The following is a 27366-nucleotide window of genomic DNA, read 5'->3' as shown; positions in this document are numbered from 1 at the left end:
ACTAGTTTAAATAAAGTCAGTGTATCTATGGGAAGTAATGACAATGAAATTAATTTGTCGGTACGGGTGCTTAAACATATGGAGATCGACCGCTTAAAGGTTTCTCCGAAATGTAAAACCACCATACCTGACCTCGAAATCGAGGAGGAGGATGAAGCGGATGCCAAATATGATGGTTTGCTTATATCCCACTTGGTTGGTGAGGTTACCGAGGTTGGATTGGATGATGCAAGACCTGGGTCCATGTTTTGTGACTTCACGGCGTCTTCGCGGAAATCTAAGTCGCACTCCTCCAAAAAGAAACAAAAACCGCCCAAGAAGGCGAAGAGTTCAACGCAAACCCGAGTTTCCACATGAGAGGCATGTTTTGGAATAGCAGAGGTCTTTCAGACTTGGCTAAACATAAACACGTCAGTGATTGTGTCCGGGAACACAGTTTGGATTTTGTGGCAATTTCTGAGGCTGGCAAGTGTGACTTTCGCCCGCATGTCCTCGATCACCTATCAGGTGGTTTCGACTACGCATGGCATAGTCTACCAGCTCGTGGAAGATCTGGAGGAATCCTTCTTGGGATAATGACAACAACCATGGACTTGTTGGCTTTTTCGATCGGTGAATTTCATATAAAATTTCACCTGCGGAATAGAGCTGACAATTTTACATGGACTCTTGTCGCTGTCTATGGGGCTGCCCAAGATGAGCATAAATCTGCTTTCCTTCGGGAATTGGTTAACCTGGCTAAGAATAACCCGTACCCAATGCTTATTGGAGGGGACTTTAACATTCTGAGATACCAGGAAGAGAAAAATAATGACCGCTTCGACACTCATTGGCCTTTCCTATTCAATGTTGTGATAGACAGTTTGGATCTTCGGGAGGCCAGTATGTCGGGTCGTCAGTTCACTTGGGCAAACAACCGATCTGTGCCGACATACGAGAAGCTCGATAGGGTATTAATGGATACCGAATGGGAACTAAAATTTCCTCTGGTAACCGTGCGAGCCCTAGAGCGTATCGACGCCTTATCGGATCATGCACCCATCATTCTGGATTCTAACTCTACGAACCCAGCCACCCAGTGCCCTTTCAAATTTGAATTGGGATGGCTGCATAGGGACGGATTCGTAGACATGATCAAGAATGTTTGGGAGAGGCCTGCTGTTGGTCGTACACCTATTCAGCGATGGATCTTTAAAATAAGAGCCATGAGGCGACACCTCTCTCGATGGGCAAAACACACCAACGGAATTTATAAAAAGGAAAAACAAAGGCTCTGTACCATCATTGATGACCTCGACAAAATTACAGAGACGCGCACATTATCTCAGCAAGAGATTGAATTGAAAAATCAATCTAATGAGATGGTCGCCCGTCTACTACGAGAAGAGGAGATCAAATACTACCAGAGATCCAAAGCTGACTTCATTTTAATGGGTGATAGTAATACATGATACTTCCAATTGGTCGCCAATGGGTGGCATAGGAAGAAATGTATTTATAGTCTCTAACAAGATGAGGGGGGGATCGAAGGTCAGGAGGAGCTCAAAAAGTATATCACCAAATACTACAAATCTCTTTTCAGAGCGCCGACTGAAGGGAATTTCACCCTTGATGAGACCCGAACAGATGATATTCCACATGTCACGGCAGAAGAAAACGATATCCTAACGACACCATTCTCAGAAGAGGAGGTGCGAGCTGCGGTGTTCCAAATGGAACATAACAAAGCTCCAGGCCCTGATGGTTTCCCCGTAGAATTCTATCAGAATTTCTAGGATATCATCAAGTCTGACCTTTTAGAGTTGTTCAATTGTTTTCATGCCGACCGACTTGACTTATTCAGACTTAATTTTGGCGAGATTGTCTTGTTGCCGAAGATTAAGGAGGCCGAACGGATTCAACAGTTCAGACCCATATGCCTCCTTAATGTCAGCTTCAAGATTTTCACCAAAGTGGCGACGAATAGATTAAACTCGGTAGCTGACCATGTTGTCCGGCCATCTCAAACAGCTTTCATGCAAGGAAGGAACATACTCGATGGTGTAGTAATCCTGCATGAGACCGTCCATGAGATGCACTGAAAAAACATGAGTGGAGTAGTATTCAAAATAGACTTCAAAAAAGCCTATGACAAGGTCAAATGGTCTTTCCTCCAACAGGCCCTAAGGATGAAAGGCTTCTCCGATAAATGGTGCAAGTGGATCCAAAATTTTGTAACTGGTTGTAGTGTGGCCATCAAAGTCAATGATGATGTCGTCCATTACTTTTAGACAAAAAAGGACTACGACAGGGTGATGCCATATCCCCAATGTTATTTAACATTGTGGCTGACATGTTGGCTATTCTGATTGAGCGCGCCAAGCAGGACGGACAGATTACAGGAGTAGTGCCACATCTAGTGGATGGTGGTCTCTCTATTCTGCAATATGCCGATGACACAATTCTCTTTATGGAACATGACCTAGACAAGGCTAGAAACCTGAAACTTTTGCTGTCAGCATTTGAGCAAATGTCGGGTCTTAAGATTAACTTCCATAAAAGTGAATTGTTCTTCTTTGGAGAAGCCGTTGATGCAGCGGCCGACTATGCTGACCTTTTTGGTTGTGCACATGGACAATTCCCAATTAAATATTTGGGAATACCAATTCATTATCGGTGTCTCACCATTGCGGAGTGGAAGCATGTAGAGGAGCGACTAGAGAAACGCTTAAGCAGCTGAAAAGGCAAGTTGCTCTCGGTTGGAGGACGATTGGTTTTAATAAACTCTGTCCTCACAAATATGATCCTCTATATGCTTTCGTTCTTCCAGCTCCCAAAGGGGGTCTTGCAAAGATTGGATTATTTTAGGTCCAGGTTCTTTTGGCAAGGAGATGGTGAAAAGAAAAAATATAGACTGGCCAAATGGAGTGTGGTTTGTAGGCCGAAAGACCAGGGCGGCCTCGGTATTCATGACCTACAGGTCAAGAATGAGGCCCTACTTAGTAAATGGTTGTTCAAACTTCTTACTGAGGATGGTGTTTGGCAAACCATGCTGCGCAATAAGTATATAGGCCAAAAGGCAGTGTCTCAGGTATATTGGAAACCTGGAGACTCACACTTTTAGGCCGGCCTAATGGCGGCAAAGAAATATCTCTTTCGCTTTGGGTCTTTCGCGATAAAGGACGGGTCAGAGATTCATTTTTGGGAAGACATCTGGCTAGGCAATGCTAGCCTCCGAGAACAATACCCAGCCTTATACAACATTGCACGCGATAAGAATAATACTATTGCGCAAGTGCTCAGCTCATCCCCGCCAAATATTTTGTTCAAGCGGGATTTGATTGGCACCCGACTTATGTCATGGAATAATCTATTGTCCCGTCTGGATTCGATTATCCTGAGACAAGGTCGTGATGTGTTTCGCTGGAACCTTACTACATCGTGGTCTTTCACAATAGACTCTATGTATCGTGCACTCACGCATTCTGAGGTACCGGTGAGTAATAACAAAAAAAATTGGAAAGTGAAGGTACCACTTAAAGTCAAAATATTCATGTGGTATCTCCGTAGGGGAGTTGTGCTAACAAAAGACAACCTCGCACGACGCAACTGGTCGGGAAGTAAGAAGTGTTGTTTTTGTACTCATGACGAGACAATTAAACACCTCTTTTTTCACTGTAAGTTTGCGCGTTCTACGTGGTCAACCATCCAAATAGCATCAAATTTGTGTCCGCCCACAAGTGTTGCCAATATTTTTGGTCATTGGCTGGACGGTATTTCAAATGCATACAAAACGCTAATAAGGGTGAGAGCGTATGCCTTACTATGGTCGCTTTGGCTATGTAGAAATGATGTTGTTTTTAATGACAAAACTGTTTCTCCATTGCAGGTTATTTTCCGTTGTACGCACTCGCTTCGTACGTGGTGTACGCTACAACGAGCGGAGTACCAACCGCTATTCAAGGCGGTGTGTACGCTGTTGGAGCAGGTGGCTACGGAGGTTTTTACCCAACATGGATGGCAGCATAATCTCCCGCTCGGTCCACCATCTCTTTCGACATAGGCATAGTATCGGTCTATAGACTCTACTGTTGCCAAATTGTCGGTCTTTTATCTTTCTGTTAATCAGACTACTGGTGTTTGGCTGTGTGCATCCTAGTTATGCAGAGGCCGGGTGATACTCTTAATGCTTTGTATCACTTTCATGCTACATTTTGAGATAATAAAAGCGCCTTTTATCGAAAATGTATTCATTCAATCCTGTTGGGTCTTGTTCTTCTCCTCATTCAATCTTGTTGGACTAACTTATTAACTAGATACAGCGGTTTTATATATGAAGCATTGGCATCTCGGTTATCGATTTGGCTCCAACCCCACGCAAAGAAGCAGATCCACTCTTCTCAGAAAGCAAAACAACCCTGCCATACTTTATTCTGATGGATAATGATGGCGCCTTTGGTGTCGTTCTCCCTCCTGGGGGCATCGTTCTGGAGCAAGTGTTGGCTAGAGGGGACAAGAGGAGGAGCGGTGTTACATCTACCGCAAGGCCGACGGTAGATCTCGGTGGCATGGCGCTACGGAGTTTCGGCGGCGGTCGCGTGTGGATGGATACGTGCAGGATGGTGGCGTTGTCAAGTGTTGTGGTGGCGTCGAGGGCAGGCCTGGCAAGGTCAATGCGTCAATACCGTCTCTAGAGATGGATCGGTGGAAGACGGCGGCAACGGGCTCTAAGAGTGTGCCGGATTGGTGTGTGCTCCAGACTCAGCAACGCGGCTTGGTTGGGGCCTTCGGCTTTTGATGTTAGGCTTTGGTGTGATGTCTGTTTGGTATTCAGCTCAACAATCGGCACCCCTTCATCGAGTGGATAGGAGTAGTGATAGATGTTGCCAAGATGGTTGGCTTCAGACTATATGATGTATTACCTTGTAGGGTTTTTGTGAGTAATTAATAAAATGGCTGCATGCATCGTCCAGATGCAGAGGCCCGGGGGTCATCCTCCTTTTCTAAAAAAAATCTCTCCGTTGCATGCTGAAATGATTTCCAAGCAATCCGATTCAAGCATGATATTTGAGCATCCCAGCTGATCCGCCAACGCCAAGCCGTTCAACATAGCCATTACTTGACTGAAGAGTGTCGTTGAGCCTGCAAGTGTTTGCCCATGGTGATCCCGAAGAATAGCTGCAGTTTCTCCCCTTCCGTTGTCCATGAAACATGCATCAATGTTTACCTTATACTTGTTGTGTTCTGGTTTTGCCCACTTAACTTCAGGAATCTCAGCAGCCTTCTTCGCTCCAGCAAAGTTCATCGTTATTGCATGTATGGAGAGGGCAGATTTCGGTGGGCTCGCCACACCTTCACCCTTCACAAACTGCCTCCGTTGCCACCATATAAACCAAGCCCCCACCAATATGGACTCATGGATGCCACTCTGAGTTAGTTGCACAAGATGTTGCCGTTTATCTCTAAGGATATTCTCAATGATGGTACTGCCAGATCGGTCTTGTTCTTCTGCCACTTCAACTATCTCACGAATTCCCATAGCCCGCCAAACAGCTCTAGCTCGGTCACAAGTGAACATAAGATGCTTCAAATCTTCAGCTCCTTTTTTACAAACTAGACATTGTCCCGAGACCGGAATATGTCGGTTTGTGAATACTGCCATACCCGGTATCATCCCATGTAGCACCTTCCAGCAAAAAAAAATTCACTTTGCTAGGAACATTCAGTTTCCAGAGAATCTCCCAAACAGGATCCATGCATTGACACGTCGCCTTTCTTAATTACCAGTGAGCTGTTGGGGTTGTACTACTCATGATTTGCATTAGGAATCTGGTCCAAGGTCGCTATGCTTTATTCAATTCAAAGAGAAAGGAAAAGCTAGGAGGAATCCATCTTTGCTTTTTTGCTTTGTCCAAACAGCAAGCAAAGAACCTGCAGCTAGCTTTGGGAAAAGCAAATTAAGCCAAGCGTACCTACACAAGCCCTGCACTGCATACCTGCACAACTAGTTAGCCACAATTGCCCTCCAGTATTCCCATTCATTTCTTCGTATTACCTCTTCAATTTCTTCTGGCCCGACGAAGTGGTGTCTGCAGCTGCAAATTTAGGTACTATAACACAAATGCAACATATATATGAGTAATTCTTCTATATATATACTGACAATGTTTGTTCATGCATGCACAAACATAACTAATCCCTGCGCTCTTCTTGTGACTACGTATGTAGGTGATATCAGCTAGCAAAATAAAAATAATTCATCTGGATGTGCAGATCGATCTATGGGGTAGATTGGCATCTGGAGCTTCCCTAGTCAGGCCAGGCACGGTGGCTCTTCAATATCCTCCCATTCATTCCTTCATTGATCTTTCTACATATCACCTCATGTTAACATCTGTTGTACCACTTGCCATTTTCCAGTAAACTGTCGACAGAAATACACATATACTATATACCAATTCTTCTATCATTCGTCATCAGCACACAAGATCGGTGTGTCAAGGTGCGTACTACTGCTACTACTGTATGATTTTAAATATTCCTATCTAATTGCTAGCTGTCTAATTTGTTTCCAAAAATAGAAGTGCATTGATGATGCGTGGACCGACCATGATTGTTCATCCACAAAACCTAACTAACTCCTACGCGCTCTGCTGGATAACTACCAGGTGTTAACAAAATAATCGGAAAAACCATCAGGAGGTGCATCTAGCTAGATGGGTTAGATTAACATCTCGAGCTTCGTATCTTTACCGGGACTTCATTGAAATATTAGTCATCATGCCGCCGAAGGTATGTTTTCACCTATACATGCATGCAATTCTCACAATCTAGCTAGACTGGTGCTACTATTTCAATTCTTGTGGTAGAATAGCTCTACACATGGCAGGAGTTAGCTCAGTGGCAGGACTTCATGTTGTTGAACATGCCCGCCCATTTGCTTATTTGTGGAGAGGTCTCACTCCAAACAGCGGAAAGTTAAGGGAGGGATTATCCCCCCTTTAGCCCCGTTTTCTAGGAGTTAGCATGGAGTTACTATCACCAATGAATGAAAGATAAGCAAGCTTCGCTGACCAACGGCGCGTGGGCTTTGGATGTTGGACCCGGGAGGTCCTATATGACGCTCGTTGCGTCAAATTGCTGGTGTTTCGCACAGAGCCTCCACTTGGCGGGCTTTCTGGGCCGTTTTCTGTTTCTACTGTTTTGCGAGCGAGCAGAGAACTCAGTGTTCTTGTTCGCTTCCTTCTGGGTTTTTTTTCGTCTGTTTGAATGGAGAACTGTTTCTTTATGAGTAAAACTATTCTGCAGTAGTAAACTGTTCTGCAGTTCTAAAATGTGCGGAAATGCATGTTCCTTTTTAAGAAAACATTATCCATTTAGGTGAAAACAGTTTCACCATCTGATGGTATTTAGTAAAAAAAACTGTAGATCTTGATATTACCTAAACTCATGTGTTGATGCCGTACAAACTTGATTAGCCTTGAAAGGATCACTTGAATATTCAGAAACCCTGTTGAAGAAATGCCATTACAGGAAATTATTTGCACCGTTCAATACAAATAATAGATTGTAAGGAAGTAGCATATCTCTCGTGTCTATTGAGGAATGAATAGGAGTAAAAAAAACAAGTGAAAAGAACTACTAGAATTTCCAGTGCTGTAGCGAAAAGAAACAAGTGTAAGGAACTAGTATTTCTCTCATGCACCGTTTAATACAAAGAACAAGATGTAAGGGACTAGTATTTCTCTCACCAGAACCAGACCTGTAGCGAACCTGAATTGGTTACTGGGGTGAACATTATTTTTAATGTGTATTTTGAAAAATGCCAACATTTCTTGAATTTCTGAACAAAGTTTCTTAGACAGGAACATTTGAACATGTGAACAAAAAAATGAGAAAGCGGAAAAATTGAACACCAATTTTTTTTTAAAAGCATAAAACATTTTTTGTATTTGTGAACAAATTTTGAAACCGTGAACATTTTTCAAATGTGAACAAATACTAGAAAAGTGGAACATTTTATGATATTCGGAACAAAAAGCTGAAACAGCAAACATTCTTGAATTAGTGAACAAAAATTTAAAATGAAACATTTCATGAACTTCTGAATAAAAATTTGAAACGCAAACAATTTTTAAAATTCTTGAACATTTTCAGAACTGCAAACATTATTTAATTTCTAATAAAATTTTGAAACAGTGAATATTACTTAATATTTTTTAATTTGTGTTCATGAAATTCTAAAAAAAAATGAAATCACGAGATTTTTCTAAAATTCTTGAACATTTTCAGAAATGCGAACATTTTTTTAATTTATGACCGAAATTCGAAACTGTGAACATTCCTTAACAGTTTTCAATTGGTGATTTTTTTAAAAAATAAACATATTTGGAATTCCTGAACATGTTTTGAACTTGTGAACAAATTTTAAAGACAGAAACATATTTGGAATTCCTGAACATGTTTTGAACTTGTGAACAAATTTTAAAGACAGAAACATATTTTGAAAATCATGTATGTTTTTTGATACAAGAATATTTTTTTTTATTTGTGATTTTTTAAAAGGGAATTGTTTTTGAAAATATGAACAAAATTTAAAAGTTTGAAAATATATATTAAAAAGAAAATCAACTTGAAAAAGGAAAACAGAAAAAGAAAAGGAAAAAGAAACAAAAAAGACAAAAGAAAAACAATTAAACAAATAAAGAAAAAATGAAAATTAAATCAAAACAAAAACGGCAAACCAGATATAGTCGTTCAGGAACCTTCTAGAAGGTTCCTAAAACAAGAAAAAACCAGAGTTGAAACTTCTCAAAACCAGGATTCGTGTACACCCTAAACATCTAGCATGGGCTGGCCCACTATGATCAGTTTGTCGTTCACTAGCTCTGAGGAACCGTGACATCTTGACGCAATGTGCGTCCGTTAGGGAATTCCGTTGGGCCCGACTTGGGACAGGTTTCCCGTGTCGAGTTCATGCTGCTCTGGGACCGGATGCAAATGGTGTTGCTGCGGGACGGGAGTGCCGACGTGGTGCGCTGGGCTTGGGAGTAATCTGGCGAATTCTCGGCAAGGTCGGCATATGCGGCAAAATTTGCGGGGAGAGAAGTTCCACCGAAGTTCATCTGGGAGTCCAAAGCTCCTATGGTTTGTCGGTTCTTCAACTGGCTGGCTCTAAGGAACCGGTGCTGGACCTCAGACCGTCTCGCTCGATGCGGTTTTTCCCTTCAGCCATCTGTCCTTTGTGTGCTCAAGAAATCGAGTCCATTGAGCATTTGTTGATTGGTTTTGTTTGTCGAGGACAGTTTGGAGTTGGATGCTGCGGGCGGCAGGCAGGCTGGACTGGATGCCAATGGTGGGGGAGCACTTGTTGGCGTTGTGCACAAGCTCTTCTTAGGGGGCAAGGGAGAAGGAGCTTCGCGCGATCATCCACCTCGTGTTTTGGCATCTTTGGAAGCACCGGAATTATATGGTGTTGAATCAGTTCAATCAATAGAGGCCTTCAGCTTCGGAGGTGCTTCGCAAGGTGGAAGTAGAGTGGATTAATTACTTGGCATAACACTGGTCTCCTTCGCACGGATGATAGTGTTTTTGCCAGCTTGCGGATGCAGTGAAATGTAGCAACAACAGACTACGGTCGCTTTGGTAGATGGTTGTGGGACATGAATGTGCTTGTATCCACAATATGGTTAGGCCTCATTGCCCCTTCTTCTCTAAGACATGTACGCAAACACAAACCATAGCCCAACGTAGCAAAGCAAACAGACCAATGTCCATGCGAACACAAACCACGGCCCAACGTAGCAAAGCAAACGGACCAATGTCCGTTTTGTTATCCGCCGTGACTGATATTCAGCCCAAATATGAATTGGGTTTGTGTTCGAGTGGATATCTGCGTTCTCGAGTAAAATGTCGAAAACAACCACAATTGCGTATGTCACTGCGAAAAACCACCGTTTACATAAAAGTTTGCCAAAAATACCAATTTTGAGTAATCCGTTTGCCATAGGCACTAAACGCTCGATCGAATGTGTTTTGACAGAAAAAATGATAGGCGGGGCCTGCTGTCAATGATGATGTGGCAAATGGAAAACGGAAACAGGAGACATAATTTCTCTCTCTTCCTCCACTTTGCCAGACATTTCATCGAACACCTTTCGGGCGGTGTGAGGGACGACGATGCCACCGAGTAGGCGAGCGGAGCCGCTGCTTCTCAACGCTGGCTTACTGTTGCGTGTGCTGCCGCGAGCTGTCGAGCTCCCTCATGCCTGCACCCCGGCCCGGCGCGCCCGCGCCCCGGTCGGATCTCGCAAGGCCGAGATCCCGTGCCCGCGCTCCGGCCGGCTATGGTGACGCCACCAACCAGGAGGCACCTTTGCTATCGAGAGCCACAGGCCATGGCCGAGGGTCACTGGAGATGGCCGGTTGGCACCAACCGCGCCGGGGTTGAGCGGCACGACGACGTCCAGGTCGAAGGCAAGCCATCGTTGGGGAGGGCCGCGCGCCAAGGGCGTTGCTGTGTCGTGGACCGCCATGACCTACAGGCTTTCATGCCATACTAGACGGACGCCGGGTTCCCCGGAGGTGCGAATTAGAGGAGGGACCGAGTCGGGCACCGCTGCGTCATGGACCGCCATCGCGGCTTCCTATTCCTCCCGCATCCGGAGGAGTAGAGGCACCAGCTTCCCAGCACGCCTGCGGTGCTGAAGCCATGGAGTGCGTCTCACGCGAGGTTGGAGGAGCTCAGGAGGGGGGGAGGGAGGTGAACGGCGTTGGAGGTGGAGCTGGTGCCTGGCGGTGCTTGGCTCGCCGGAGGCCATCGCAGGACAGCGGTGCCACGCGGTGCAGGTGGCACGTGCACTTCGAGCGAGCGTGCGTGCCGGGGACCTGCTGCACACAACGTGCTCGATAAAATGCACGACGTGTATGTGCAGTCTGCTGACGGGTGGGCCCTTTGTTAACTTTTACGTTTTAGCAAATGGTGTTAGATTCCGGTGCCACATCAGCCCTGACAGTGGGCCCCACCTATTATATTTCACTTCAAACGACTCTCAATTGAGCGTTTAGTGCTTTCGGCAAATGAATTACACAAAATCAGTGTTTTCGGCAAACTTTTATGAAAACGCTGGTTTTTTGCCGCAATTGTGGTGGTTTTTGGTAATTTACTTTGTGTTCTCCTTCCCTGACCCGTTTGTCGGTGGCACAAAGGCCAGTCCTCTCCACCCCACTGCATTTTGACCTTTCCGTCCTCGTCGTCCTTGCCGCAGCCACCCCCCCTCACAAACACACACACCACCGCCACCGATGCCACTACCACTGGAGTTGTTCCCACTTCTTAGCACAGGTGGTGTGCTTCGCGGCCTGCACCCTACACTTCCTTCAATCAGGGTCGTTTCCACCATTGCCCCTGCTCCCACTACCTGGTAGGACGGGGGTCTTCACCGGCTAAGACTCGCCCACGCTCGTTGATGGTGTCCTGGACTAGGAGGTACTCATTACGTCGTCTCCCGGCCAGATGGGCCGGGCCGAGGACCCCCATGGTGGTTCACTGGTGGGTCATATCTAGAAGACACATGGCATATACAAGGAAGCTTCCCGAGGATATGGTCCATCCTTCAAGATTATATCAACTACACCACGATCTGCCATATACGAGTAGCAAACATATATGTAAGCCTGGACCACATGGTACCTTTATAAACTAGGGGATAGGGCGCATATAAGATCATAGACAATCTCATGGTACCAAACTTGTATTTTGTTCTCCATCCATAATTAATACAAACAAAAGCAGGATGTAGGGTATTGTCTCTTTGAGAAAGCCAGAAACTGGGTACAACCTCGTGTCTACTGTTACCATCATATCTACGCTATCAGCTTAGGACCCCTACCCGAGATTCAAAGAAATTGACTGCATCATTGGCGGCCCATGCAGTCCCCGCTGATAGTCACGTAACTTCGATGGGAATCTGCATAGGTGAGCAGATCGGTTCCGGCTTGACCTTTCTGCGAGCCAGATCTCGTCTTTAGCAGTATCATGCCTCTTAGTGACTCAACCGTCCACCTAGGCCAAGTCAATAACCTAACTCCCAATCAAGTCATGAGATTTGGCAACTTGGAGTACGCCGCGGATTCTCGAGGGAAACTGAACTTCTCATGCTGGGAGTCAGACCATGTTGAGGACCAACAAGTCACGCCCGTACCAACGCTGATGTCGATCAGGCTCAAGGCGGGTACGTGAATGCTACGTCCCAGACCCGACGAAACAGCTCTGGTGCCAGGCCATGGACTTGGCTCCGCAGGAACACCCCGGGTCCATGTCAGATCGGTGAAGCAGGCATGCATGTTAGGATGACCAATATCACATCAAATCGAACAATTCAACCAAGCGATTTGCTAAGGCACCTATGAAAGCACCTACATATCAAGTAAATACATTTACAAAAGGACATGTATATACCCTTTTTTGGAAAAGGAGGATTTCCCCGGGCTTTGCATCAGAATGATGCATGCAGCCATGTTATTAAAAATGATCTCAAGTACAAAGTTTGGTACAATGTCTCAAGGTCTCAAAATGAACATCAATCAAGCAAAACTCTCCACAACCGACATTTTTAGGACAGTAAAACTGAGCCTAATCCCAGCCCTCTCAAGTCATTAGCGATTCCAGCCGTCCGATCTAGACCCCAAGTCATTTTTGGTCGTTGGATTGCTTTGTTATTGCATGATTTACCACTAAGTGGGATTGTAGGTATCCCATGCTACTGTCTCGCAATGGTTGCACCCAATAGCCATATGCTCTTTGGCATCCGCATGACTGAATGACGACCACATACGGATCCAACCAGTTGCCCTTTATATGACCTGCAAAATTTTTATGACATTGTGTCTGTTAAAAATCACATCATTCCGACAGTTTCAAATAGCCCAAATTAATGCACACATCCCAACTCAAATATGCGCCGCTATTTTAGGACTCTACCCCATTTAACCACATTCCAAATAACGTGGCTATGCTATCCGGGTTTTGACATTGAATATAACTTGTATTGTACGCCAAAGTAGCCTGGCAAGTGGGCATTTGATAAAAGATGTTGGATAGTTTCATTCTGACCACAAAAACAGCATCGCTTACTACCCTTCCATTACGTTTTGCCAATTTATCTTTAGTCAAAATCATTTCCTTGTGTAAAAAGCACATAAATACCTTATACCCTTGTTTATTCACAACCAAATTATTATGCATAATCACTTTAGCATAATCTAGAAATGGTATAACTTAGGCTTATATTCTACCCTGCAATTTTCCTAATAAATTTGGAAGAAACTTTAACCTTAAAACAGAACATTAAAGTCGGAAGATCCTAATATAAATGTCACACTAAATAAGGAAACAGAAGAATAGCACAAGAGAATAGTAACAGACGGCTATCATTGTTGTTGTATCCTGAGAATGTATATGAACATCTAAATCTACAGATTGAGTAGCTCGTGCGGTACAACCGACAATAGAAAGAACAAACTATGAACAATTAGTTACTCCCTCCGTTTCATATGAAATGCGTATTTTTATTTTTATTTTTGAAAAGTCAAACTTTATAGACTTCAACCAACTTTATAGAGAAAACTATTTCTATTTACAATACCAAATATATAAAATATGAAACTACATCTTATGATGATTCTAATGATGTATGTTTGACATTCTAGATGTAAATGTTTTTCTCCACAAACTTGGTCAAAGTTTGTGAGGTTTGACTTTTCAAAGAATCTATATGCACTACGTTATGAAACAGAGGGACTAAAATGAATCCTATTCAAATAAGTCTGGAAACAGCGAAATGTCTTACATAACCATGTAAAAGTGGTACCTCGGGCAGGTCTTCTGCCCACTACTCTATGTACCTCATTGGAGCAATGCTACATCCACGTAAAGATCTATGAATGTTTACGTGCTGGAGTGACTTGGCAACGTTTAATTGGATTAGGGGGGGGGGGGGGGCTGAGGACCACCCCTCCAGAAATTCAGGGGGGAGATGTTTAGAATAGTTGGAAGGCTTTTGTAAACGTATGTAAGCCTTCGTAGGTGTAGGATTTTCATACCTCATAGAGTTAACCCGTGCCCGTCTTGCATGTAAGCGTGTCCATCTAGGATATGTAAGCCTAGTCGGTTTGGGTTTAGGTCTAGCCTCAAGATGGCAATGGGGCCCCGAAACCCGCGTCCCCGTGGGTTTTTACCCTATTAGGGGACGGGGATGGGCATCTTTTCATCCCCGCGGGGCTGTTGTTGGGCACATTATACAACCCGACACATTTCGCGGGTTTACGCCCGTTTCGGTAGTCCCCGAACCCGAAACCCGGCAATACCCGCGAAATTACATTATTTTTTTATCACCGTAGTCATCTTACCCCCGAAATCTTAGAGGCCTTGATGTGTTCACAAGATTGGATAAGAAACAAATATAAAGGTGTGTCTTTATTTACATATCATCATAAAGTTTATCATTATCTTGTTGCAATATTTCATAAGATGTTCGTTACTACTTATTTGATTCTCATACATGCTGACAATGAATAAGGACAAAGTTTTTGGACTTGTGCATATTTTTCTCATGTTTAACTTTAGCTTGAGCGAGTTTTGATCTTTCCTAGTACTTGGCACTTTGATTTGGCATTGGAAGATTTGAAGATGGTCGTTTGGAGGCTTGGAGATGTGAAAGATGCCATGATGATTCCAACTTTAAAGTGATTTGTGAACTATTAGTTCTACTTCAGAACTTATATAGCTGTTGAACCATCTACTATTGTTTTTTGTTGAAATTTACTCAAGTTATGCTGCTGAAATGTGCTTGTTTTGTTGTTGAAGTGTTATTCTTTGTCGCCACTATGTTTGTTTAAATATTTTGATTTTATCGTGGGTTCCCCGTGGGTTCCCCGAAACCCGATGGGTTTAGGGGACGGGCAGAAAACTAGCCCCGCACACGGTGATGGGGACGGGGACGGGTTTACGATTTTCTCGTGGGGATGGGTTTGGGAAGGCAAAACCCGATGGGTTTCATCCCCATTGCCATCTTGAGTCTAGCCTGATAATAATATATATACATGAACACCCCATGTAACGCTGACCATAGTCGGTTTGGGATACGTAAGCCTAGTCAGTTTGGGTTCAGAAAATAGGAGAAGAGATATATGAAAGGCTCGATACGAGCATTTGGCCATAAAAGAGTTTCTTCCATCGATCGCCAAGTCACCAAAGTAAATCGAGTTATCGCTAGGTCAAGCCAGCTTCACATATGGTTGCTTCTGGTCTAGTTTTGCACGTATGTGTGTCTTGCTCCTTGGTGAGTTGATCTAGCGCTATAAAGCCAACACTCTATGCTAGTTACTTGTCATTCTTTTATATGCATACCTTCTGCATTTTGAGGTGCACATAACAACAATTAGTGGAATGCACATGAGAAGCATTTATATTCATTAAGAGAACATAAGAACACATCAACAGAAATTAGCTATAGAGCTGCATCAAAGGGAGAAACATAAAGCTTATAGTGAATGCTGACCATAGTAGTTAGGCCCGTTTACTCTATTGACAACATCAGCTCCAAAAATTAGTTACTTAATAAATAGTATTATGGTGGACATTATACTGTTATTACCAAGCTGTAGTAATAGAAAAGCTTTTGCCTAACTTATGAAATAGTGCAAGTATGAAATCATATTTCAACCAATGATTATTCATTAGCTCATGCCATACCAATGACTAAAATGCCGATATACTTAGTGAGCACGGCAAAGATTGCAAGCCTCGATATTTAGGGGAACCTTTGCCAATATTGTTCTGTATTGCCAAAAAGAATTCACAATTCTCAACTGGGGAAGAAGCACCATCCTTGTGCCAATCTGCTGGTACTGCAGTGCCGCTATAACCGCTTGCTTGAGTGTTGCTTCCACCACCATCAACGCCGTGTGTGCTGCTGCTAACCGCACTCCTCGGGAACAGGTCGAAGCGCAAGAGCCTAGCACACTGTGATGATTGGATGGGATTGGGATCATGAATGAAAGTCTAACAAATCAATTATGCATTCATCAGTGTTGACAATATATGGATCATGAACCAATAGAGATACAACTACAAATTTGTTCCAGTTCCAGGAACCTATAGATATTCAACTACAAATTTGTTCCATGAACCAAGAATTCTAAGCAATGATAATCAACGTCAGAGAGATCTGAAGCGCAGAGGAGAGCGAGTGAAGCAGCGAAGCGAGATCGACGAGGAGAGGAACGAGGGAGGCGGTGGGGTGGGTCTACCAGCGGAGAAAGGATGATGGCGCTCATGGCGAGAACTCTGCTCCTCCACGCGGCCAACCTTATTTCTAATGCTTCCTTGGGGTGGAGGAGGTGGAGCCAGTCCGGTCACAGCGCGCAACAAAGATGAGCAGGGGATAGGGAGGGCGGAATTAGCAGGAGGAAGGAGGGTATGAGAGGAGGAAGGGGTGGCGGCTGGGAAGGGTGGGGGCCGAGTGCGGCTGGGTAGTGGGGCCCCTGGCCCACTTTTGCGACCATCTTCTGGTATATATTGTCATTTTCCCTAGAAAAAATAAAGGAGGGGATTTTCGGGACGAAGCGCCACCATCTCGAGGCGTAACCTGGGCAGGAGCACTTTTTCTCTTCGGGAGAGCTATTCCGCCGGGACGGATCGTGAAGGTGTACGACTACATCAACCGCGTTGATAAACGCTTCCGCTTACGGTCTACGAGGGTACGTAGACAACACTCTCCCCTCTCGTTGCTATGCATCACCATGATCTTGCGTGTGCGTAGGAAATTTTTGAAATTACTGCGTTCCCCAACAGTAGTATTTGAGCCAGGTTTATGCGTAGATGTTATATGCACGAGTAGAACACAAGTTAGTTGTGAGCGATACAAGTCATACTGCTTACCAGCATGTCATAATTTGGTTCGGCGGTATTGTTGGATGAAGCGGCCCGGATCGACATTACGCGTACGCTTACGCGAGACTGGTTCTACCGACGTGCTTTGCACACAGGTGGCTGGCGGGTGTCAGTTTCTCCAACTTTAGTTGAACCGAGTGTGACTACGCCCGGTTCTTGTGAAGGTTAAAACAGCACTAACTTGACAAAATATCGTTGTGGTTTTGATGCGTAGATAAGAATAGTTCTTGCTCAGCCCGTAGCAGCCACGTAAAACTTGCAACAACAAAGTAGAGGACGTCTAACTTATTTTTGCAGGGCATGTTGTGATGTGATATGGTCAAAGCATGATGCTATATTTTATTGTATGAGATGATCATGTTTTGTAACCGAGTTATCGGCAACTGGCAGGAGCCATATGGTTGTCGCTTTATTGTATGCAATGCAATCGCCCTGTAATTGCTTTACTTTATCACGAAGCGGTAGCGATATTCGTAGAAGCAATAGTTGGTGAGACGACAACGATGCTACGATGGAGATTAAGGTGCCGCGCCGGTGACGATGGTGATCATGACGGTGCTTCGGAGATGGAGATCACAAGCACAAGATGATGATGGCCATATCATATCACTTATATTGATTGCATGTGATGTTTATCCTTTATGCATCTTATTCTGCTTTGTTTGACGGTAGCATTATAAGATGATCTCTCACTAAATTTCAAGATAAAAATGTTCTCCCTGAGTATGCACCGTTGCCAAAGTTCGTCGTGCCGAGACACCACGTGATGATCGGGTGTGATAAGCTCTACGTTCATCTACAACAGGTGCAAGCCAGTTTTGCACACGCAGAATACTCAGATTAAACTTGACGAGCCTAGCATATGCAGATATGGCCTCGGAACACTGAGACCGAAAGGTCGAGCGTGAATCATATAGTAGATATAATCAACATAGTGATGTTCACCATCGAAAACTACTCCATCTCACGTGATGATCGGACATGGTTTAGTTGATTTGGATCACGTGATCACTTAGATGATTAGAGGGATGTCTATCTAAGTGGGAATTCTTGAGTAATATGATTAATTGAACTTTAATTTATCATGAACTTAGTCCTGGTAGTATTAGCATATCTATGTTGTAGATCAATAGCTCGCGTTTAACTCCCCTGTTTAATTTTTGATATGTTCCTAGAGAAAACTAAGTTGAAATATGTTAGTAGCAATGATGCGGACTTGGTCCGTGATCTGAGGATTTTCCTCATTGCTGCACAGAAGAATTATGTCCTTGATGCACCGCTAGGTGACAGACCTATTGCAGGAGCAGATGCAGACGTTATGAACGTTTAGCAAGCTCGATATGACGACTACTTGATAGTTTAGTGCACCATGCTTTACGGCTTAGAATCAGGGTTTCAAAAATGTTTTGAACGTCACGGAGCATATAAGATGTTCCAAGAGTTGAAATTGTATTTCATATTCATGCCCGTGTTGAGAGGTATGAGACCTCTGATAGTACTTTGCCTACAAGATGGAGGAGCATAGCTCAACCAGTGAGCGTGTGCTTAGATTGTCTGGGTACAATTGCTTGAATCAAGTGGGAGTTAGTCTTCCAGATAAGATAGTAATTGACAAAGTTCTCTAGTCACTATCACCAAGTTACTAGGACTTCGTGATGAACTATAATATGCAAGGGATGACGAAAACAATTCCCAAGCTCTTCACGATGCTAAAATCGGCGAAGGTAGAAATCAAGAAAAACATCAAGTGTTGATGGTTGACAAGACCACTAGTTTCAAGAAAAAGGGCAAAGGGAAGAAGGGGAACTTCAAGAAGAATGGCAAGCAAGTTGCTGCTCAAGTGAAAAAGCCCAAGTCTGGACCTAAGCCTGAAACTGAGTGCTTCTACTGCAAAGGGACTGGTCACTGGAAGCGGAACTACCCCAAGTATTTGGTTGATAAGAAGGATGGCAAAGTGAACAAAGATATATTTGATATACATGTTATTGATGTGTACTTTACTAGTGTTTATAGCAACCCCTCGGTATTTGATACTGGTTCAGTTGCTAAGAGTGGTAACTCGAAACGGGAGTTGCAGAATGAACAGAAACTAGTTAAGGGTGAAGTGACGATGTGTGTTGGAAGAAGTTTCAAGATTGATATGATCATCATCGCACACTCCCTATACTTTCGGGATTCGTGTTGAACCTAAATAAATGTTATTTGGTGTTTGCGTTGAGCATGAATATGATTTGATCATGTTTATTGCAATACGATTATTCATTTAAATTAGAGAATAATTGTTGTTCTGTTTACATGAATAAAACCTTCTATGGTCATACACCCAATGAAAATGGTTTGTTGGATCTCGATCGTAGTGATACACATATTCATAATATTGAAGCCAAAAGATGCAAAGTTAATAATGATAGTGCAACTTATTTGTGGCACTGCCATTTAGGTCATATTGGTGTAAAGTGCATGAAGAAACTCCATGTTGATGGGCTTTTGGAATCACGTGATTATGAATCACTTGATGCTTGCGAACCATGCCTCATGGGCAAGATGACTAAAACTCCGTTCTCCGGAACAATGGAGCGAACAACTGACTTATTGGAAATAATACATACTGATGTATGCGGTCTGATGAGTGTTGAGGCTCGCGGCAGGTGTCGTTATTTTCTGACCTTCACAGATGATTTGAGAAGATGTGGGTATATCTACTTGATGAAACACAAGTCTGAAACATTTGAAAAGTTCAAAGAATTTCAAAGTGAAGTGGAGAATCATCGTAACAAGGAAATAAAAGTTTCTACGATATGATCGCAGAAGTAAATATTTGAGTTAACGAGTTTGGCCTTCAGTTAAAACAATGTGAAATAGTTTCACTACTCACGCCACCTGGAACACCACAGTGTAATGGTGTGTCCGAACGTCATAACTATACTTTATTAGATAAGGTGCGATCTATGATGTCTCTTACCGATCTACCACTATCGTTTTGGGATTATGCATTAGAGACAGCTACATTCACGTTAAATAGGGCACCATCTAAATCCATGGAGATGACACCGTATGAACTGTGGTTTGGCGAGAAACCTAAGCTGTCGTTTCTTAAAGTTTGGGACTGCGATGCTTATGTGAAAAAGTTTCAACATGATAAGCTCGAACCCAAATCGGAGAAGTAAATCTTCCTAGGATACCCAAAAGAAACTGTTGGGTACACCTTCTATCACAGATCCAAAGGCAAGATATTCGTTGCTGAGAATGAATCCTTTCTAGAGAAGGAGTTTCTCTCGAAAGAAGTGAGTGGGAGGAAAGTAGAACATTGATGAGGTAATTGTACCTTCTCTCGAATTGGAAAGTTTCTCATCACTGAAATCAATTCCAGTGATGCCTACACGTATTAGTGAGGAAGTTAATGATGATGATCATGAAACTTCAAATCAAGTTACTACTGAACCTCGTAGGTCAACCAGAGTTAATGATGATGATCATGAAACTTCTTTTTGAACCGGAACTTTAAACCGGATTTGAAAGCTTCAAAAATTTGTGAGGGACAAATTTACCTTGAGCCGGATTTTGAACCGGATTTGAGAGCTTCAAAATTTGTGAGGGACAAATTTACCTTGGGCCGGATTTTGAACCGGATTTGAGAGCTTCAGTGCTTTGTGGGAGAAAGATGTCTCTTAAACCGGATTTTAAACCAGAATCCTTATTGAGCCGGAAATCTTGTGATGGCCTTTAAATTTTAATCTCCGGGGCCGGGTTATTTTTCACTTCAATGACCCGGAGTTCTTGAATTTATTGAAACTGGCTAATTTCGCCGAGTCATACCATTGTAGCCCCCGAGTCTTAAGACGACTCGAGGAGTTGGCTTGAGATTCTCCATATTTGACCATAGCAGAAGGTGTATATCATTGGCGGTGATAGCGTGATGTGAACCCACAGAAGGTTGAGGTGACTGCGGCGGGTTATAAATGATCCCGTATGAGCCGTGTCAGCAACTCGGTCAATGGCTCCTTCCAACTGGCTGTTTGAAGTTAACCAAACTGTAGTGGCGGCGACTTGTGCGCCTGCCCATTGAACCATCCAGTGCAGACGGCGGTTGATAATATATGATAATTTGCCTCCAACTTGTTGGAAGAGAAACCGGGCTTCCCAAGTAGTGACTTGCTCATACTCAATGAACAGCTCACGCAGACAGGCGCGGCCCGGTGTGTTGACGTGGACCAGGGCGCGAGAGACAGATGGTAAAGACGACCGCAACATCTGAAACAGCACAGACAGATGAACCGGCGTGGCGTTGTAAGCCGGTGCGGACGGGCAAGTTGTCCTCCTTGTTGTAAGCCGGCGTGGTCGCGAGAGACGGCCACGGTGTTGTAAGCCGGTGCGGGAGTCCGTTGAGTAATATCACTTTTTGTCATAAATGATTGCCCTGCATAAATATTGCAGACCAAGGCAAAGATAAACTTGTTCTTTGACAAAAACAACATGTGCTAATAAATCAAACTTGGATGGATATCACCTGATTTGTTCGGACGACGGATGATCCGTTTATCGCGACAGAGGTGGCTCAGGCAGTCCAGCGGCTCAATATAGTTTTGGCGGCTCAGGCAGACCGGCGACTTAATATACCCTGGCGGCTCAAAGCAGCAGGGGCGGCTCAACGCGGTTCCGGCAGGTTGATGTAGATTAAGCTGTACGGGCGGCGACTTGTGCACACCTGTTCCAACAGTAAGCGGGTGCGGACGCCGGTTCGTGATGATGCTGACGCACACTTCATAGGCATAATATGGCACCATCTTTACTGCACATAGAATATAGAGACCAAAGTAATTGCTCTGTTTGATTAAAATATGTACTAAAAGTAGATAGAAACAATAACACATGGTCTGTTTTATCAGATGAACACAAACGCTGGCATTGAATAATGCTGGACAGCGTTAGACACAGTAGCACCCGCGTGGTCCACTTTTTTTTTTATACATCCCTTTGATTTCCGTGCACTTTGGCACGATTAGCAGTTCCTCCTCAAACCTGAATCCTAGTAGACCCGTAGAAAATTCTTCCTGAATCTAAGTCAATGTTAGGGGCCGCCTCTCTCTTTTTCTTCGAAAGGTAACAGCGTGTTTGCCTCTGATCTCTTTCCCTTGGTATTCACGTGCTAAACCCACCTAGTAACTTTTCCTTCCTTAATTCTTAAATTAACCTCCTAGTAGATTCCTTGTATGCATGTAGCAATCGGAGTTGACTAAAGAAAAACCGATTTGGCTTCTGGTGATGTACTAGTCGAAGATATACTAGTACTATATTTGAAACCATTGGGCCTGATGCTTGATGTGATGGAAACAATGCCATCGTGTGTACTTTTCACTTGATCCGCAGCTTCCGCCGCTGTTGCCTTTGGTTTCCCCCTGGGAGTAGCAGTAACAGCACCGGTTGATTCCTTCAGGTATTGGAACTGTGTCTAATCAACAAAAAAGACTTCGGGAAAATTGATGGTCTTGGCGGCACGCGACTGCGGCAGTAAATAATTCATCCTCTATTCGGATTCGACGGATCGCATTGCATCGGTGACTTCCAGAAGAACGCCAAACCCTAAATTCCCTTAACTCAATCTTACATATGCCAGTGCTGAATACTTCTTCAATCTTGACCGATGAACTCATAGTAGATATGAATTTTTTCCATGCCGGCTCTTGTTCAGCCAGAAAATTGCAAACTCCTTGATCCCTGGGAGAGATCCCTTCAAGAATTCAACACCACCGTGCGCGTGCCCCACGGTGGGCGCCAACTGTCGTGAAATTGTCACGGCAGATGTCCTTAGTGTCAGGACTTAGTCGCGAGGTCAACACATCTATGCGGTAGCTTGAAGGGGTTGGTCGAAATCGAGAGACGCAAGGCGGATCATCACACAAGACGAGGGTTTAGACAGCTTCGGGCCCTGGAAAACATCATCCCAGCCATACGCCTTCTTGCAATAACTCGCACAATCATTGTCATTACACTTGCCCTTTTTTATATGAGGGCAGCAGGCCGAGCGCGCCTCGATGGTTTTCATGCCTATAGAGTAATACCGAAAGAAAATTAGACAAGATTGTTAGACAAGAAAGTGTGGCATGTGTTAGAGGGCACAACATAGCTTCTGTATGTACGATGTGTTTGGGTATTGAAGATATATACCGGAGCATAGCAGGACGAGGGCAAGGCATAGCGGTACAATTTGCATAGTCCTCATCTCCTGTTACAGCCGTTGAAGTATATATATATGCTGCTCTACGGAAGATTCTGATATGTATAGAGGATGCCAATGGATGCCTTTTATAGAGGATGCCCACATGTTTGGAGGTGTCTGGTTCATTTGCTACGGGGGTCTGTTTCATTTGGTTCATGGATTTGGTTCATCAGGGGGCCGGCCTCCGTTTGCTACAAGCACGCACTTGGTTTAATTGGGGAAGCAGCTCTGGTCCTTGAGCCAAAACAACAGGAAACATAGTGAGACAAGGATGACGAAAGAGTAATGCATCCAGTTTTGTCGAGTAATGGGTAAACATACATACTTGCAACATTGGCATTGGCATTGGCATTGCAGCAGGCCTAGTAGTGTTCAGAGGACCTGATATCTCTAACAACCCCCTCCCTGCATTTAATAAGAGAAAAAAGATGAAAATATTGCATCATTAGGTAGCGGTAGATCATATATAGCAGCAGAACAAATACCTCCATATCCTTTGTTTTGTAAGAACCCTCAAGATGTCAACTTACATCTGCTTGCACTTGTTCTGGGCGGACTGAAACGACCAAAGACATCTCATTCAATTTGCTGGTGCGACACCAGCGGCTGGGGCCGATGCCCGGCCACGGAATCAGGGGATGCCCTCCCACCATCGTTGCTCCTGCTCCGGAACTGAATCAGCGAGCCCATGTTTCAGCAGCAGCAGCAGCAGGCGGGGATAGAGACATTTGCCTCACAACCAAATAATATAAGCGTTTGTTAAATGCCAATAATATAAGATGTTTCTTTTCACATGAGATCAGCTTCAATTCAAATAATATATGTTGACATCTCTTCTTTTCATATCAACTACATTATTCAGTAGAAAATAAATATACAAGTTACAATGCATCACACATCTAACCAAAAATTTGCCTGGCCTGCACCTACCCTAGCCTAGCCTAGCCTAGCAGGCTGCTACCAAAAGCTATGCTTCCCTTACAATGGATCAAGTCTTATACCAAAAGTAGTGCTACAGTCGGAAGGCGGAGGAGCCCAATGTCTTCCTCCTGCCACATTGGTACATGATGTCCGGCAACAACGAACAAAACTGCGGGAGAAAGCAACCAACCCAGGAAGCAAGCAAGAGAGATGGACTAGAGATTTCGCTGCGGCATGACCCTTCCTTCCGGCGGCACCCTCTTGTCGACGTGGCCCATCTTGCTGGGTGGCCACACCACATGTGTCACCCTCCCCTGCACCAGACCAAGCGGCACCTGCATACAGCACACGAAAAAAGGATAATAAATATGTTCATCACTCATTGCCAGGACTATGCATGGTTGATTGCCTAGCACGAAATTTGTTTTGCCATGCCTTAGTGTGCCAACACGCCATGAGTGTTATGATATGGCCGGTGCCGCAATATGTTTTTGTCTAAATTCTGTCATGAGGATATCAAACTTAACAGTACATGGTCATATAGCAAACGGTTAAGAGGCTGGTGGATGTTTTTTGCGTAAATTCTTTTATGAGGACACCAACATCAGTATATGCCTGATATGCAGTTAAACCAAAAAAATGTAAGTTGCCCTAGCATGTGTGCTGGTGCTTGTTAAACCAAAAATACCAAAACACAAACCAGCATTCTGGATTTGAATGAATTTCAAACTGCAGGTGGACTGTATGTAGTCCATCGACAGTGACAGTAACCAAATGAACATGACACCATAGCAGCATAAAAAATAGCACCAACACAAGTGCAATACGTTTTACAAACTGCAGCTAGATCAAAGCGGAAGGTATAAAAAGAGGAATACAAGGATGCATAAGAAGAGGTAAGATGGCAATGGAAGATAAAGACACTCAGAACAAAGGAGCGGCTTCATGTTGGCTTGGTTTCATGTACAAATCTGAAGCATAGCGGATGATATTTGGGTTTCAATGGAATACATTGGACTGAGGCTTCTCATCCAAAACCAAGAGGGGTTTGACTTGTTCGTGTCAGGTGCTAATAATGCCATGTAGTTAAACAATGTGTAGATAAGGCAGTTTTTTTTTTCCTAAAAACAAATCCAGCTGAGGAGACGCGCTATAGTTATAGAGCAGGTTTTCACCACCAGCTGCTACCGATACAAAAATATGTTTTTGTGCTCTGTTTTAATATTTTTTTTAACCACCTAAATTTTGCAACCTCAAGTTATCAATCGTTTTCCTGATCCAACATCAGCAACAAATATGAATTACGGTTCAGCAATGCCAGCAGCAGCAGCAGCAGAGCAGCACTACACATTACAAGGAATCATCGCCTTGAGAAGCATGAAGACTGATGCCAGCAGTGACCAATATATGGACAACTGCCTACGGTGATACTAGATCGCGGTTTCGTCTATCAAGATGACCCGAAAGAAATACTGAATATTCGATGGAGTGCTAGAATGTCCTCTTACAGGGCCGTAGGAATATGACTTGTTTGTGTCAGGTGCTAAGTAATTAAGCTATATATCAATCTTTTTATCTGACCAAATGATTAAGCTAGCAGCACATTACAAAGGAACCGCTTTCGCATCGCCTTTAATAAAATCATGAAGACTGGTTATGACACCAGCCACCAATATTATGCAGTTCAGCTCACGGTATTACTGATATTATCGCAGATTTGTGTGACCAGATGCCGCAGAGGAAATTTCCAAGGGAGAAGAGGAGAATGTGTTTCTTACAGGGCCGTAGGATCTCGAGTCCCAGCTGGCGCTGCCATTGTCCCCTTCCACCCAGCAGTGGCCGTCCGGAATCTTGCGGATCTCCTCCTTCTCCGGGACGCTGACCCAGTCGCCGGGCAGCCCAATCAGCCTCTTGATCGTCCTGCTCCGGTGGTCCGCCGGCGACCTGCATGCACACATACATACAGCAGCATCAGAGAACCACCTGTCAAGATTCAGTATCTGCATCGAAAGCATCAGGATTCAGAAAAGCATGAGCGAGGTTTCTTACACGAAGACGACGACCTCGCCGCGGGAGTAGTCGTAGAGGGGGCTCCGCTTCACCACCGCGTACTCGCGTCCGTCTGCCGGCGCCACTCCGGAGGTCAGAAATCGGCGAGGGATCCGATCCGGTGGTGGGTTGTGTGTGCGTGTGGACTGGGAGGGAGGGGCAGGGGGGGCTTACCTGTGGTGCCGTCGAAGGTGGGGCGCATGGAGCCGCCGTGGACGGCGGCGACGGAGAAGTAGCGGTCGGAGATGGTGATGCCGATGAGGGAGCCGCCGATGCAGGCCTTCACCACCGGCCTCAGCGCCGCCCACGCCATGCCCTCCCTCCCTCCCACGCCGCTGAGGCGCGGCTGCTCGCCGTCAAGAGCGAGGAGGCGGCGGCGGCGGGGTGAGGGTCGGAGCGGCGAGGAGTACGGGGAGTAGTACGTATTCTGCAGCAAGGAAAAAACCCAACTTTGTTTCTTGTCTTGTCTTTTTCTTTTTTTTCTTTTATTTATTTACCGACTTTCTTACAACTCTTTCGTGGAGTAGAACAATTTTGTTTTTAAATCACCTTTTACATTTTCCTATTGATAACGTAATTTATAAAATTCTCAAAAAAGACCCTTTAGCATCCTAAATATAATAAAAAGATACTGAGAGCTATGTACCATCGAACGACCATTGTTGCCATCAAAACGAGCCCCTGACAAGCCCTTGTCGCCACTCTCGTACCAGAGTCGGTCTGACCTTATCGATGACATCCGAAAAGCCTTCGTGCACGTGCCTCTAAGGACCAGCAGTCGTCGTGGTAGAACCTTTGAATTGATATGAAGAATCTGACACCAAATCTTGTCGTTGTGTGCGCACGACGAGAACCTAACTTTGTCGCACCGAGGACCTGGTAAGAATCTATTTGTTTCGACGGACAAACTTGAGGCGGATCGAAACCCTGAAGACTGACTTGAAGAAGAAGTGTTGTCATCCGTTTGAGCGCTGCCAAAAGCGAGAATTTCTATCTACTACGGGAGTCGAGGCACCAGGATCCCCCTCCCGCCATTTGGCTGCCGGAGTGGATGTAGAGGGGAGCCTATCCATGGAATCGCTGGTGAAGATCAAGGGGTCCTAGTCGCCTTTGAGAGGCAAAAAGTAAAGACACTCGTAATGTATCTCGATAAAAAAAACCTTCTTGGCATGTATACATATCGCGGATGTGTTGGTTTTCGACTAGCTTCCCTTATAAACTGGCAACTCTCTTTTTTATTGAAAAG

At 44.3% G+C, this 27366-nt stretch overlaps 2 protein-coding genes and 1 long non-coding RNA gene across 5 annotated transcripts in view; 2 read left to right on the top strand and 1 right to left on the bottom strand.

The window, feature by feature from the left end:
• The window catches only part of LOC147982655 (uncharacterized), a 30748-nt gene extending 26740 nt beyond the window's left edge, over window positions 1–4008 (top strand). Inside the window, exon 4 of the mRNA XM_087542629.1 lies at window positions 3860–4008. Coding sequence (XP_087398755.1) covers window positions 3860–4008 — 149 coding nt within the window. The remainder of the gene's footprint in view (window positions 1–3859) is intronic.
• Window positions 4009–5952: 1944 nt separating this feature from the next.
• Window positions 5953–14998, top strand: LOC125534918 (uncharacterized). 3 transcript variants are annotated; one of them, XR_007294555.2, is made up of 5 exons: window positions 5953–6086; window positions 6208–6301; window positions 6400–6481; window positions 6648–6771; window positions 14661–14998. It is a non-coding gene; the product is annotated as an uncharacterized LOC125534918 (long non-coding RNA). The 3 variants fall into 3 exon arrangements; XR_015615477.1 differs by lacking the exon at window positions 14661–14998 and adding an exon at window positions 6854–8128; XR_015615476.1 differs by lacking the exon at window positions 14661–14998 and having other exon boundaries at window positions 6648–8127.
• An 8916-nt stretch (window positions 14999–23914) lies between these two features.
• LOC125534921 (uncharacterized) lies at window positions 23915–26553 on the bottom strand. Its single transcript, XM_048697966.2, has 4 exons — window positions 26295–26553; window positions 26121–26193; window positions 25850–26015; window positions 23915–24406 (listed from the first exon to the last, which is right to left on the bottom strand). Exons 1-4 carry the CDS (start codon window positions 26431–26433, stop codon window positions 24287–24289), a joined length of 498 nt encoding a protein of 165 aa, XP_048553923.1. The 5' UTR covers window positions 26434–26553; the 3' UTR covers window positions 23915–24286.
• Window positions 26554–27366: the final 813 nt, after the last annotated feature.

The sequence above is a fragment of the Triticum urartu genome, chromosome 2A (assembly GCF_056163025.1).
Source record: "Triticum urartu cultivar PI428250 chromosome 2A, HENAU_Tu73, whole genome shotgun sequence".
Lineage (NCBI taxonomy): Eukaryota > Viridiplantae > Streptophyta > Magnoliopsida > Poales > Poaceae > Triticum > Triticum urartu.
This window is presented reverse-complemented; position numbering and strand designations above follow the sequence as displayed.